The sequence below is a fragment of the Lethenteron reissneri genome, chromosome 13, assembly GCF_015708825.2.
Source record: "Lethenteron reissneri isolate LAM-NWPU_2019-01 chromosome 13, ASM1570882v1, whole genome shotgun sequence".
NCBI classification, from domain to species: Eukaryota; Metazoa; Chordata; class Hyperoartia; order Petromyzontiformes; family Petromyzontidae; genus Lethenteron; species Lethenteron reissneri.
The window spans coordinates 10,645,923-10,662,179 of NC_083791.1; the positions used below are offsets into that span (position 1 = coordinate 10,645,923).

The 16,257-nt window shown below is 43.8% G+C and overlaps 1 protein-coding gene across 1 annotated transcript in view; it reads right to left on the minus strand.

Annotated features, from left to right (window-relative positions):
• Positions 1–288: 288 nt before the first annotated feature.
• LOC133342094 (stomatin-like) overlaps positions 289–16,257 on the minus strand; it is a 28,406-nt gene continuing 12,437 nt past the window's right edge. Inside the window, exons 5-8 of the mRNA XM_061551030.1 lie at positions 10,790–10,872; positions 10,368–10,571; positions 8,635–8,769; positions 289–6,718 (exon numbers count right to left, since the gene is read on the minus strand). Of these exons, the coding sequence (XP_061407014.1) occupies positions 6,527–6,718; positions 8,635–8,769; positions 10,368–10,571; positions 10,790–10,872 (614 nt within the window). The 3' untranslated portion in view covers positions 289–6,526. The remainder of the gene's footprint in view (positions 6,719–8,634; positions 8,770–10,367; positions 10,572–10,789; positions 10,873–16,257) is intronic.

Below are 16,257 nucleotides of genomic sequence, written 5' to 3' on the forward strand. Positions count from 1 at the left end.
GTTTTTTTTCAAAATCGAAAATTCTACGCATTAGACACATTTACAAAAATCACGCGGCAAAAAAAATATAGTGAAAAGAGTGCTTATTATATGTGTTGTCTGTTTATGTTTCTATACCAAGCTTTCCTATCCAATAATTAATCCCTCCTTGGTATGCTGTTAATCACATGACCGTACCATTATTCACTGTATCTGACGCATGTCTGACTATTCGCTGTAGATTTCTCAACACCCCCCCCACCAACCTTGTGAACCCCCACCCCCTAGCCCCCAGCCCCTCCCGCCACACCATTGCTTACTGTGCTCACTTGCCTGCAGTCTGTATTCACTTCGCCTCCATCCCTTCATGTGCTTGTAAACGTGTAACTGCTTTTGGCTGGCCATCGAACAAAGACGGTCAGCGCATCGCACGCTCTCAGATGCGCTTCTGCGGCCGTCTGGAACGCTCTTTCTTCCGGATATTATAAAGCCACTGGAACTATACACTTTAAACTCAACTAGACTGAAAACTCACTTCTTTTGAACTGCTTTTTGCGTTTAGTTTGTTGTCCTTCCCCTCGCACATCCGATTAGCACGGTGGGCTACGTACGGCGCGAAAGAAGTTCAACAGACATGCATGGAAGATTAGAGTAACATTCTAAGGAGCACTAACAGGCCACCTTCCGTAGAGTCATTTCATATCATAATAATATAGTGATAAAAGCAACCTTAATAATAATTTAAAATATATATCAATAATAAAAGTAACAGAAAGAGCGAGAGCCAACCCTGAAGACATCCACCACGATGCTTGAGTCTCCTATCTCTGTGCTCCAGCAAATCTTGTGTGCATGATGGCATTACGCGATTGTGACGCAAAGCATAAGCAAGCTCGGGCAAATGCTCAGGGCTCCAAGGAATTCAAGGGACTCTGGGTTTATGAAAAAAATAGGGCCGAACCAAAATATGAGCTCGAATTGAAAATCTTAACGAACTATAAAACGGCTGATTAACATGAAAAGTGAATAAATATTAAACGCTTAATTAATCTCTGTCATTCCTATCATGTCTGTATCTCTATTCTCTGATCTAAGTCGATCTTTGTCTCTTGTCTGCATGTCTCTCCTTCAACTAAATCCGTCTCATGGGTATATCCTTTCTCTCATCGCTCTACAGCTCCGCCTTTCATCTGCGCATCGCTCATCTCACGACATCGTTATATCTTTCTACATATTCTTAGGTTTTTTCGGTAAAGTCAACAGACATGCATGGAAAAGTAGCAGCAGCCGCACATTAACAACTCTGGCACCTCCCCCTCTCAGCCAGTCTACATAACAAAGGCTCAGTCCTTTGTTATGTAGACTAGCCGTAGCTTCATCCGCACCAACCTTATCATAATAATAAAAAAACTCCTATCCAGGGGCCTACCCTGGCTCCACCCCCCTCAACCAGTATATATATACAAGGTCGGATCTCTTGGAATTTTTCATTTACTTGATACAGCAAGCGTGCTGTGACGGTTCCACCTGAAGACGGAAGCTTGTGTTGCCTCCGAAACGTCGTGATTTTTATTTTATTTTTATTTTTTACCTACGTGACTTTACCGAAAATACCTAAGAATATGAATCATTGCAGTCACGAAAGCTTCAAATCTAGAATCTTTCTACATCTCCCAAGAAGTTTCTAAATTTTACGGGTGGCACGATTATTCCACCAGCACCGTCATTGGTTTTAAGGCCCATTACTTAAATCTTAGAGCCAATTCCAAAAATAAAATTAACCCGTAAAAACAAAGTTTTTCACTATAAATCCTTTATATGCGTGGCGGCTAGAGTCCTCTCGTCCTCTGGCTTGAGATGGCTGCCACCTATGGGTCAGATGATTGCCTGCCACCATTAAGCAATTGGTAATTAAATATTTTTAAAAATTTTCCTAAAAAGTGTAAAGTTATGGAAAAAAAATTTCACGAAAATAAATTGTCACGCACAACGAGTCTGTGTGCAAAATGTCAGCTCGATTGGATCACGGGAAGTGGGTTAAAAAACGACCGAAAGATTTGCACAGTCATAAGCGCGCAAGCAAGTGAACTTAATATAAAGGTTTTAATTAACTGGGTGTACGAATATTTTACAGTATAGTGATAAAAACGTAAAACCATCATTTACCACAATATCCTCTCTTCCCCAATCGAAAATAGTGACCTGTCGTTTTACATCCATTTACCTTCTGAAGTTTTGCAGCTATGGGCACCAGACAGCCGATAAACTGAAGGTCGCAGGCGCAATCAGAAGTTCGACACAATAGCGCGTGTAGCCACCGAAACATTGCAAGTTGCTCTCCGTGTGACCTCACACCAAGCGTGGCCTTTCTCAGTAAGGTCACGGGAGGACAAAGGCATGGATTACATTTTTTTTATCCATTGCACATTGCAAACATCAGCACAAGCTTAAAAGCTTTGTGTTATCATGCATTTTCTATTTACGCCCTAGGTCATGTTCCCACGTTCATGCGCATAGCTTAAAGGAGAGAAGGAAAAGAGGCGTTAGTTATGCAGGAAAGCTACAACTTGCTGCAGGGGTCTCACTAGCAGGGATCTATATAAGGGGGCAGTTATGAAAAAGGCTGATTCAGCTTACGCTTTCTGAGTGATGAGTGTACTTGTGTAAAAAAAATAAGTCAGACTACCTGGATGGTGACGTGATTCCCCAGTAAGGGGCGATCAGAAATATATAGGTTTACAAGAGGGCGGAGTGGGTGGTGGTGCAGTGGTTAGCGCACTGCACTATGAACCCAGAAACCTAAGTTCACATTCCCGTTGTTGAATTGCTGGCAATCAGAGGCAGGTGATTCTAGATTTGAAGCTTTCGTGACTGCAAGTATTCATATTCTTAGGTTTTTTTCGGTAAAGTCACGTAGGTAAAAATGTAAAAGTAAAATTAATAAAAGTAAAATAAAACTAAAATAAAAATCACGACGTTTCGGAGGCGACACAAGCTTCCGTCTTCAGGTGGAACCGTCACAGCACGCTTGCTGTATCAAGTAAATGAGAGATTCCAAGAGATACTACCCCGTATATATATTGGTTGAGGGGGGGGGGCCAGGAACGGCCCACTTTTTATTAATTTTATTTTTATTTTACTTTTATTCATTTTAATTTTAATTTTTTACCTACGTGACTTTGCCGAAAAAACCTAAGAATAAGAGGCAGGTGATGTCTAAACTGGCCCTATGCCCCAGCATTTTTGACCAACCTGCACTCACCACAGCGAAGCATGGTCAAATTGCTCCCAAGGCCAAATGGGAATGCCTTCAGCGAGCAGTCGATTGACAATCAACTATAAATTATTACTGTTCAAATTTCGATTCAAAGCTTTCGTGACTGCAGGGATTCATCTTCTTGGTTCTTTCGGTAAAGTCACGTGGAAGGGAAGTAATAAAATAATAAAAATAAAACATAATAAAATAATTCTCACGACGTTTCGGCCACAACGCAAGCAGCCGTCCTCAGGTGAAGAATGAAACACCACCAAGCTTGGAGCGCATATTTAAGGGGTTGGAGGTGGGAAGAAGAGCGCCTTGACAAAAGAATTTGCATATCAAGAGGAATAAATATGCTAAATTCCTCTTGATATGCAAATTCGTTCTACGTGACTTTACCGAAAGAACCAAGAAGATTGTTACTGTTGTTGTTGTATAAACTTACAAGCGCTCGTGCATAACTACACGCAGGCCTGGCCTTCACGTAAATGGCATCTTTGACAAACAGGGTGCCCCTTTACAGTAATCATCTGGTAAACAGAAAAAATACTGTCATTTGTCGTAATTTCCTATCTATCTTGCGACTTGCATATGTGCAACAGATTATATCCTCGCTTTCGTGACGCATTTGTAAAAAATCAAACTATAAAGTGCTCCGCGCATATACACTGAGCCTCCTCTCACAGCTCTGAGAACCTGGGATGGCTGCCCTGATCATGACCCTATCAAGAGGCCTAATAGGGCATACAAAGAGGAGCCTTTGGCAACCCAAAATGAATATGGCGGGCCCCTAGCTTTTTATAATCTTGAAAGACCAGGGATTAATTACACTGGTCAACAAAAATTAACATTTTTTTCTGGCCTGAACTTTTGCAGCTGTTTTAGACAAATTTCAGGGTGCTGATTCCAAATCTGATCTCAGATTTGCTCTATCACATCTCATTTTATGCTATCGGCATACCCCATTTTCATTTATTTTACCCGAAATTAACTGTCACTTATGATTGCAAGTTGTTGCGAGTCAGTGACTGCTTTAGTGTTAAAATATGGTGCTGTATTTTAGGATAGTGTGTTTATAATATAATTTTTTGTAGATATCCACATTTATTTAATATTTTTCTTCTGCAATTTTTATTGAAAATGCAATATTTGATATCTCAAAAACTGATGCCAGATTTGGAATCAGCACAGCAAAATTACCTTAAAACCGTTGGAATACCTTATGCCAGAAAAAGTGTGTTGACCAGTGTTATCTCCAACTCAGACGAGGGCATATTTCATCACAAGCTGCTGTCATTTATGAGTTACGTCTTGTCTGCTTCACCACGATGAGATAAGATACATATTTTATCTACAGTAGGTGTTACCAGTGGGAGTTTGGTGAGGTGACCCAATCTGTTTTTGGGAGGTTTTTTATTTATTCAAAGTTGTATTTTTCCAAAAGTATTCCCATCGTACCCTCGAGGCAACGCCATGCGGCAGAGTTTACATCCAGAACTGTCACGGCAAGTGGCGCAGAGAGCAGCCTGTGGAAGCGTATATTGTAGAACTACTCCTAAGATCCAAACAAGTGACCTTTCTGTTTAAATCCACGCAGTACAGGCAGACTTACCCACCCTGTCACGGAGAGACATAGCAACCGCGTAACAATAATATTAACTTTTGATTTAAAGCTTTCGTGACTGCGGGGATTCATATGCTTGGTTCTTTCGGTAAAGTCACGTAGAAGGGAAATAATAAAATAATAAAAAGTAATAAAATCATTTTTAATAATGCAAATATTTGTTTTACTTCCCTTCTACGTGACCTAACCGAAAGAACCAAGAATAATAATTATCAGAGCTGCAACTTGACAAAAGTGAAAAATGCATATTCACGTGATTATTCGTGTGTGCCGTTTTTTAATGACTGTAAACAATCAACCCGTTACATTTTAGATCACCTCTCTGTGCGTAGGATTTCAATGCTTCCCTCTCAGTAATCTCACCCCCTGAGTCACAACCAATGTAGCTGAGCTGTGCGTGTATTTTGATAATGTAATTCAGCCACTTGAATGTTTCACCTGATACTGGGAGACCGTGATAGAGTGCGTCATTGCCCACACAACTGCAGATTACACAACATGCGATGTTGTACATTGTGTTTGACAGCAGTGGGAGTTTCTGAGTGCCCTTGTCAATTCACACTCGAGGACAATGATAACCTATTTAAAAAAAAATACCAGCTTAGGCCCACTGAGCTATAAAGCTCTTTTTCAAAAACGACCTAGCCACAAATGATAGCCCGACAAAGTGGCTTTTCATCATGTGGAACATTTACCGCAGCCAAATAATCTAAACGCTTGTTTCTAAATGTGGAGGGGAAAAATTGGAAGGCCCGGAGAAAAATCCACACGACCATGGCGAGAGACATGAAAATTCCAAATATGCAGGTGTCGGGGTCGGGATCTAACCGACGACCTATTGTATACCAGGCGAGGTAGTCAACATCTCGCCACCGCGGCACCTGTATAGCCAAACAGAGTGTTGGAGCAAGCGTTGTTAGTGAACACCATATTAACTAATTCGCAGCCACAACTTAGTCTTAGCTATTGCTTACTGCATGTAATTGTTTTCTTTCCATTTCATAGCGATTTGGGTGGCAGATTTGTGGCAGAAAGGTGCCAACATGTTAACCAAAACAGGCCAGCACGTGTGGGCAATGCAGTGACCAGCACATTGCCCAGCCTCTGAGACTGAAGTGAACTCACCGCACCAGGTACTCATATACCCCTCAGTCGGCCTAGCAGTAAGAATGGGCTCAATTATTTATTTCCACTGATGTTATCCATGGCCAGGAACCAAACTCAAGTTTCTGTATTCGTAGTCCGGCGGTTGTATCTCTGGCACTGCCGCTCCCCGTGGTCAACACACTCACACACAATAAAAAGACAAAGATCCCCCACATAGCCTCTAACAGACTGCTAAGGCAAGTGCTGTTAGCGACCAACTATGAAGGCCGGCACGACATACGATGGTTTAGATGACCAACACCACGCCCGGCCGCCTTTGTCTCCCCAGTGGTGATGTTTACACACCGCACCAGGTACAGTGCTCATATGAGGCTGAGCCGATGTAAGGGAGGACCAGGACCGGTTCAGAAAATCATCACCAGTCTTGGTGGCCGTGAGTGGGAATCGAACTCACACAAACACAACACCGGTACACAACTGGGTAAAATAAAGATGGATTAACGGCACCCATAAATGGTGCGCTTACGAACGCGACAAAGAAACCGCGCAAGCAGTTTCTATTTCTTCTGCATCATGGTGCTGATGAGGTCCATGGGCAGCGGAAAGATGATGGTGGAATTCTTCTCGGACGCGATGACCGACAGCGTCTGGAGGTAGCGAAGCTGCAGGGCAGCCGGCGCCTCTCCAAGCACCATGGCAGCCTCCTTGAGCGCTCGCGAAGCGTTCACCTCGCCCTCGGCCGCAATCACCTGCGCGAGGATAGAGGAAGGGTCAAAGGCAGGGTCAATCACTGCCACTGTGGCACACGTAATAGGCAGAGGATTATTCAAATACACACCACACGTGCACGCAATCTGACACGTATACAACTAATTCTAGATTTTAAGCTTTCGTGACTGCAAGGATTCATACTCTTAGTTCTTTCGGTAAAGTCACGTAGGTAAAAAATGAAATTAAAATTAATAAAAAAATAAAACAATAAAAATCACGACGTTTCGGAGGCAACACAAGTCTCCGTCATCAGGTGGGACCGTCACAGCCAGATTTGCTGCATCAAGTGAGGGAGGGATTCAAGGTGTAAGCTCTTATTTTTATTGTTTTATTTTTATTAATTAAAATTTCATTTTTTACCTACGTGACTTTACCGAAAGAACTAAGAGTACGTATACAACTACTCAAACAACCATGATAGCCCAACCGCACGTGCATCCACATGAACGTACAACAGTAAGGGGGGGGGTCAATGTGCATGTGATTTCTGTCAATGTAGTTGTAGTTGAGATGTCACGTGTATGTAGGTGTAGTTGTGGATGCACGTGCGGTGGTTCCTTGACCAGTCGTTATCATACCTGTCAACCCCTTACCTTTTTATAGACCAATTCAGACCTTATTGGTCACCCCGTGCCCTTATAAATCCCAACGTTCATTATACAAAGTCCCATCACAAGGGAGAAACACAAATAGACACAATTATGTAAAATAATATTTGCCCGCATTTAAACGGCTGTACCCCGTATGGACCTAAAAACGCAATATCCCTGTAGAAGAATACGGGGTAAACCGTATGGGTTGACAGGTATTAATATGCACGTGTGATCATAAGTGTGGCTGGCTGCGAAGTTCAACATACATATGTGTGTACATTGTTGTACTTGTAGTTGTATGTTCATGTGGATCTATGTGCGGTTGGGCAATCCGTGGTTGTTTGAGAAGTTGTACACGTGTGAGATTGCGTGCATGTGTGTGTGTGTGTTTGGTTGAATCATTATCTGGCTATTATGTGTACCACAGTGGCAGTGCCCATGCGCTTAACCTTCAGCAATGCAAGTTCGACCCCGATGAAGCATGGAGAACTGAGTGGAGTTCAAAAGAACTCACAAACAAACACTGCCAACGCTGTGAAAGACGCAACTACAGAAGATCCCCTGGTGGTTTCACCTTCCGCGAAGCTGCTCACGGGCCACCCTATAACACCGCATCCACTGCGCAACCCACGGCAGCAGATGCCGATACCAGACGATGCACTAATGGGACATTAAAATCTCTCCGGCGGCGTGTGACTGTGGTCATCCGGAACAGAGACGGTACAGCGCGTAACGACGCAATGCCCGATCGACACGTTCGAAGGAGACATTGCGGCGACGATGCACCACTCCCCACGTGGTTATCTGTGCTTGACCACCTGCATGTGCAATTGTCGCTGTTGCTCTGCATCTACATCATCCGTACGACAAGAAGAAGAAGGAGGAGGAAGAGGAGGAAGAAGAAGAAACAAGTATAACCACCCGTAAAAACAAAGTTTTTCACTATAAATCGTTTATATGCGTGGCGGCTAGAGTCCTCTCGTCCTCTGGCTTGAGATGGCTGCCACCTATGGGTCAGATGATTGCATTGCACCATTAAGCAATTGGTAATTAAATATAATATTTTTTGTCCTAAAAAGTGTAAAACTTTGGAGAAAAAAATTCACGAACATTAATTGTCACGCACAACGAGTCTGTGTGGAAAATATCAGCTCGATTGGATCACGGGAAGTGGGTTAAAAAACGACCGAAAGATTTGCACGGTCCTAAGCAAGCAAGCGAACTTAATATAAAGGATTTAAAAAGAAGTGCCCCTCATACGCGTGCGAGTGCCCCCCACGTGACCCTCTGGGCCTACACACCTTGGCACGAGCTTCTCTCGTAGCTTCCGCCTCAGCAGCCATGGTCCTCTGCAGGTCAAGGGGCAGCTTCACGTCTTTCATCTCCACGCGCTCCACGCGGATCCCCCAAGACTTGGTGGCATCCAACAGGATGGCCTGAGCAACCACACAAAGACAAAGATCGTCCCGTATAGACTTGACATGCTGTCGGGGCAAAGTGCCCGCTCTTCGCGAGTAGCAACTTATGAAGGACGGAACGGCACACAAAGTGGGTTTAGGTGGCGAGCACCATGCCCGACCGCCTTTGTCTCCCCAGTGGTGATGTTTCAACAACACACCATCTTCTTGGTTCTTTCGGTAAAGTCACGTAGGAGGGAAATAATAAAATAATACAAATAAAACATAATAAAATAATTCTCACGACGTTTCGGCCACAACGCAAGCAGCCGTCCTCAGGTGAAGAACAGGTCTGTCGGAAAGACGCTGTCTGACCTGTTCTTCACCTGAGGACGGCTGCTTGCGTTGTGGCCTAAACGTCGTGAGAATTATTTTATTATGTTTTATTTTTATTATTTCATTATTTCCCTTCTACGTGACTTTACCGAAAGAACCAAGAAGATGAATCCCTGCAGTCACGAAAGCTTTAAATCGAAACAACACACCGGTTACTCATTTGAGGCTGAGTCGACATATGCACACACGCATATCCATGCGTACACACACACACACCAAGACAAAATTCCCCCATATAGCCTAGAAACTGCTGGGACAAGTGCTGTTAATGAGCTCCTACGACGAGGTGAATGGTGCACGTGAAGGAAGGGGTGTGATCAGCATCACACCTGACTACTTTGTCTCCCCATTGCTGGTGCTTTACACATCATGCCAGCTCTTCATTGAAGACCAGATTCTGATATCACTCACCACCAACCAATATTAGCCTTGGCCAGGAATTCAACTCATAGAGTGCAGTGTGCTAACCACTACAGCACCACGTCCCACAAAGCTCACACACGCACACATAGATGGTTCGTTAAAAGCACCATATGAGCAATGTGGTGCATTCTATAAAAAAAAAAACTCACCGTCTCTAATGAATACCGCCCCTCTGCCCTTTCGTCTCCAATGCTAATCAGCATGCTTCTCCATCTCCTCCGCTGGGTCGTGCAAATTACAGACGCCGTTACCTTAATCGTTACACGTCACGGTACGCGTGTCCGTCTGCGCCGTGGTTGAGACGGCTTCCCGCACGGGCGGTGTCGCGCTCCTGCCGCTGCTCAATCCGCTCAGCCCGTGATTTTGTTTCATGAGCTGTGTCTCGAATGTGCCGTCTGTGCCCACGCGCTTGCCGCGTGCGGCATCTTGAGACGCTTCAGATATTTAGATGCTACGTGCATTTTATATATATATATGACTCGTGTGGATCTGTGTTGGAGAACCTTTTCCTTACTCGCAGCCAATTAGGACTTTCAAATACCTTTGGTGGGTAACCACACGTCAACACACTGACCTCAGACACATGTGTGAGTGAGGTCCTTGCAATGAGTCAGCACGATACAATTAAAAACACAGTGTTGCCAGCTCTAAAATATACCCCGCTAGCACCTGCACAGTGACATATAAATGCTTGCATTGATTGAACGTTGCTTTTGGTGCCGTTTCAAAGTGGTAGGCCTCGTGTATGAAACGAGGTCACAGGTCAGATGTGGCTGCCGGACCGTGGCTTCCACAACCCTGGACTAGAGTATTTGTACCTCCATGCGGTCAGCCATCTCCTCGCGGTCGGTGAGGATCTCCGACAGGTTCTTGGTGCCCAGGACGTTGCGCAGGGTGGTCATGGCCAGCAACCGCGTGGAGTCATTCGCGTTCTCAATGTTGGCCACCGACATGGTGGGGTTGACCTTGCGGTAGTAAACCACGGCATCCACCTGGATTGTCACCGAGTCGCGAGTCAGGATCTGCAGAGAGGTCAGGCGAGAGGGAGACGTTGTATTAGATGTTGTGCTTCAGTAAGACACGAAAGGGACGTGGGAATGATGTATAATGGGGGGTTGGGGGCAGAGAGGAAAAGTGGAGGTTGGTGTGAAAAGTGCAGAGAACATGACCAAAAGATGGAATGACCAACAGGCCTCTCCCCGGCATAGATTTTCTAAATATTTACAATTGCACCACGAACCTCTTGAGGCGGAATCTGGAAGGAGATGGTCCTCAAGTCCACGCGTATGAAGTTGTCCGTGCATGGTATGACCATAAAAATACCTGCAACAGACACGAAAATTAACCATCTGCGTGCAATGCATGAAATGAAAGGTAATTTAGTCCATGGATCAGAGCAGAGAATCAGTACCTCCTAAGGTAGCAGCAACTTTAGTGGGACATATTTATTTAAATGGTGAATATTAGTGAACTACTTGAAAGCCCATAATGAATGTAATGGCCACGCAAATAAATTGTAACCACTCAAGTTATGCCAAATCCGATGGTAGCGACAAAGTGAAATATGTGAACTGGTGGGCTAGTGGACTAATTGATGTTACATAATTCCCCACACTAAACTTAATTATTTTTTATTCTACCAGGTAAGGCCCACTGAAGCTGGACAGCTCTTTGTCAGAAGCGACCCGGCCACATGTGGAAATTTATAGCAGCCAAATACTCTTAACGGATGTTTCGAAATGTGGATAGAAACACCAGAGAACCAGGACAAAAAAATCCACGCGACCGCAGGGAGAGAGAGAGATAGAGACACGCAAACTCCACATATACAGCAACAGGCGTCAGGGCCGGGATCGAACCCACGACAGCCTGTATACCAGGCGAGGGAGTTAACATCTCCTAGCCACCACGGCACCCCCTCATTATCGCATTGGCCACGATAACCGTGCAATGCGTCGGTGTCTTTCATGCGAACTCAAGCTGGGCAGCAACGTGAATGTGCTTATTATTCAGCGTTCAAAAATGAAACATCACACGCATGCAGCATTCGCGCCGGCTCTCGGACAGTGTTGACATCTTTCAAGTCCTCACTAAAAAGACATATATTTTTTTTAAAATGCTTTCTTCCAAGCGGCTTCGTTCCTCCGAGGCCTTTATTCTTCTGCCCGGCTCCTGATGTGTTTTCTGGAAGGGCGCCTCATAAGTGCAAATTTGTATTATTATTGTGCGTGCACTCGTGTCCGGTACGGAGCTTCACTGGAGCGACATTGCCCTCTCTGGCGCGTTAGGGCACTGCGCGTATTCACTCGTTCGTCAGGAACAATAATGTAATATTTCGATTTAAAGCTTTCGTGACTGCAGGGATTCCTCTTCTTGGTTCTTTCCCTAAGTGATGCATATCGCGCTTATTTTAAAGTCAACACATTTTATTTACTTCTGCCAAACAGCATCAGCGTCATGCGTTGAGGATTTGCCATTCAAGCAACAGAGGGCAGCACCAAGGCACCCAACGCGCGTGCACGTGGGCGCGTGCACGCTGAAACAGTAACACATTCATCTTCTTAGTTCTTTCGGTAAAGTCACGTAGAAGGGAAGTAATAAAATAATAAAAATAAAACATAATAAAATAATTCTCACGACGTTTCGGCCACAACGCAAGCAGCCGTCCTCAGGTGAAGAACAGGTCTGTCAGAAAGACAGCGTGTGTTCTTCACCTGAGGACGGCTACTTGCGTTGTGGCCGAAACGTCGTGAAAATTATTTTATTATGTTTTATTTTTATTATTTTTGTTATTTCCATTCTACGTGACTTTACCGAAAGAACTAAGAAGAAGAATGTAATAGTCGCACCAATAATAATTAATCACAGCTTGATGCTTTGTTTCCTTATACAGAAACCTCTTTATGAAATTACCGCATTTCGTTCCCCCCCCCCCCCACCACCACCCCACACACAAAATACATATTTATACAGATCTGAGAATTAATATTGCTCGTCAGCTGTGTGGTGGGTGTTTTCTTTTATAAATGTGGGGGGGGGGGGGTTGTATTTTTTTTTCAACTGAAAGCAAACAAGTTAAGTGTCCTTGGACAGAGATAATATTTACCAGGGTACTAAGTAGCCAATTGGTTCCTTTCAAGCCCAGGGAAAATGTTGGCTTCAGAGTCGAGCTGCCAAAATGTGGCCCCATCGCAAACAGGCACTTCAACATTTCACCACCTAAATAATGAAAGCGAGCCATGCCATTAATCATCGCGGCACAGTATTCAATTACATAATTGGCAGTGTTGGTCTCCGCGTGCGCCGTGCAATGTGACGAACGCATAGATAGGCCTGTCATGAGGCTGTCGCACGATGACCCATAGCCACCGGGTTTAACGAGCGCACCATGTCACATGCGTTGCAGTCCCGGATTAAGCTAGTGCATATGTTATAAAGGGGCCTTAATTTTACTTTAAAAAACGCATACATATGAAAACATACATTTTTAACTTGCATAGTAAAGTAATTACATTTTTTAATGTGCTATACAGACAAATATTACGATAAATCGCTAACCTTAAACACCCAGTCGTTTATCAAATTAAAGGCGGTATAGTACTATAGTAATACAGCAAGTGCAGAATCACTGAACCGGAATTGATAGCTTGACAGCATTTAGCGCGGGCCCTTGAAAGTGTGGCTCCCGTAGCTGCTAATGTACATATGTAGCTACTTTTGCTACTAGGAGAATCCGGCACTGATGCGTTGGGGCCGGTGTCTTCGGTTGTGATGCGCGCCGTTGTTCGGTGCGGATGAAGGAAACCTCAAGAGTGCGGAAGAGGGTCACACGACCAGGTGAGCGAGGTGGGTGTCTTGTCAACACTATGCCACCTCGGATTTATACAAGGTGCAGCCACCGCCATCACCTCGATGTTCCTATAAGAAGGCCAGCCAGCCCGGGACATGCATCCCGTAAAATGTTGCAGGAGCAATAAAACATAGAATGCGAAACGTGTTTGTTCGGCGTTGCTGGACTGATTTGGAGCGGGTTATTCACATCCACCGTTGCCTGTGATCAAACCAACCCAATGTTGTCAGATTTCAGAAGCTAGGTGAAGTATGATCAAACAACCCCCACGATGGATTGCCATAAGGACTGTGAATGTACACTTACAGCATTACATGACGCACACTCCATCATATGCTTAATTAAAACGGAGATTATTTCGCGTGGGGAAAAAAAACTGACGACGGTAATATCAAGAGAGTTGATTTTTTTTGGTGTTTTAACGAAGGCAGCACTTTGAAAACAAATGTGACGCCAATGAAGCGTGAAAATTACTGATGTCAAAAAAATTGAAAAACCGCCGGGCGATCAACTCAATGAGCAGCCCGGAGAAAGGTCACTTGGAAATGACCTTTTTCCTAAAACCACCACGGAGCACAATGGCTCTTGGATGGACCAATTTAGCGAGATTGTAATCAGTGCCGCCATAGCCACGTGTATACGCCGGCTTGTAAAATGTTGCCTTATTAACAGCAGTGCCAACCTGCTCAAAATATCATTACCTTGTGATTTATTTTCAAATGTGTGTGTGTTTTTTTTTAAGCGGGAGAGTTGGTGGCAGTTGAGGAAACAACGGGGGCGTTTTCATGAGCAGGCTTTTACTCAGTAACCATGGTGACGTAGGATACATAACTCGGCTTCATCTATCATCATCATCATCAGCAGCAGCCATAATCAATCCACTGCTGGATGAAGGCCTCCCGAAGCCGTCACCATCTCTCCTGGTTCTACGACGTGACAATCCGCCGAGCAAGCTGACTTACATCGCTCCACTTCCTGTACGGCCCATGCTTTGGCCTCCGCTATGTCTTGACCATCGGTCATTATCCCTCACAGCAGGGGAGACCAATCCCTAACAGACCAAGAGCCTTAAAATACCCGCGAGTTCTGCGAAGAACCAAGTGTGTGTGTGTGTATATTGACAGTTTTTGGCCCAGCATGGGAGCCATTCATTATTCTTTGCTACTGTGACAGGATGCTCTGCGTTGTGCCCCTTCGATAGAGGCGCGTGTAGTGGATTAAGGAGCCGCATGCAGCTTGGGAGACGCCAGTTGGCCACTACTGCCTGATAGGGAAGTGTCCTGCTCAAGCCTATTTACTTTACTGAACAGTTTTCAATTAATCCATCGTACAAGATTTGTAACGTGCCTTATAGAGCAAAAAGCTGATCCATATGGTCTCTTCTTTCTATATCTCAATGAATGTATGTACTCATAATGCATGTTTCTGGGTTAGATCGCGTAAGTATAAATGAGCCGTAACCCTCCACTACCCTTCTTACACTCGTCCAAACCGATTACATGAACGACTTCTTACGAAGCGATTATCCCTAATTGACGAAAGACAACACCTCAGCGTTGACCATCGTTGTATGTATTCAAGTATTTTTAGGCTGTGATGGAGAAACAAACATGACTCGAGACAATGTTTAGCGAACCTCCTAATTATTTTCTCATTTTACAGGGTTATTTGCAGTGCACATGACTGTGTCCTCGCGTGTTTGCGTATTTTCTTGATAAACAAACTTGCGCAAATACATAATAACAATACATGTCGATGCGAACATTGGTGCGCCGCCAGGTTGGAAACAGCACGCTACGTACACGTTTTAATATGCTACCACGATAATGAGGTTATTTTTTAAAATACAGCAGCATCATTGTTGCGACTGCATCACACAATTCGCAACGCACGGAGGCCCATAGACTAAGACGTCTTCAGCCAATGATTGAGTATTTATACGGGAGATATATGAAACAGCTTCCGTTGTATGATTCGCTCAACTTTGACCTCAGAGGCATGCATATATTCATGAGCATTCAATGGCCCTTAGCTGTACAACCCTGAAACTTGATTAGCCCAAAACTGTATAACAATATAAATTATTCCTTCACGTGGTTTTTTTGGTGTACGTGCGTATCATTTAATCACGCATTTTATGTGTTTAATAAGTAAGATTTTTTTTTATCTGAACTTAAAACTCAATTGATTGAAAGTGGCAGATAAAACTCTAATTGTTTTAAGGTGAACTAATTCGTGGCTCAAATTTAAATGTAATTCTACTAAACAGCAGCACCAGCTGATGATGATGATGGCCAGCTAAAAATTATCTCAATTTCAAAATAAATGAACAAACAAACAGAGCATCATCATCAAAGATGACCAAACATAACATCGTTAAAGGTGGCCAATGACCTTGGCACTGAATGACGTGATTATTTTATTTGCTAAAGATGAACAGAAATCGGCGCGTCATGTGACCACAACGACAATTTTGATACTCCTACTGATACTCCTGCTGTTATGGAGTGACTCATGCAGCCAGCTATGGCTGCAAAGTTTGGTAGTACATGTTGTGTATATCGTTTATTGTAAAATTTCAATCACAGTTCCTATGATCACTGTTACATTGCTTTTATAGCTTTATTTTGGTGATTTCGAAAACGTTTTGGTTTAGCCACATTTGTTTGTTGTAGTACATAGTTAGACTGATTACTTTAATCTAAATTGTCTTATGGCTGTTATTATTTTACTTGCATCCCACTGGGATTTTTGCACACAGCATTGATATACGGTGCTTTTTCTGCAAGACTTTGCTGTTTTTTCCTGGATTTTTCTGTTTGCGTGTAGTCACTTTAAGATGTTTCTTGTTCATGTTT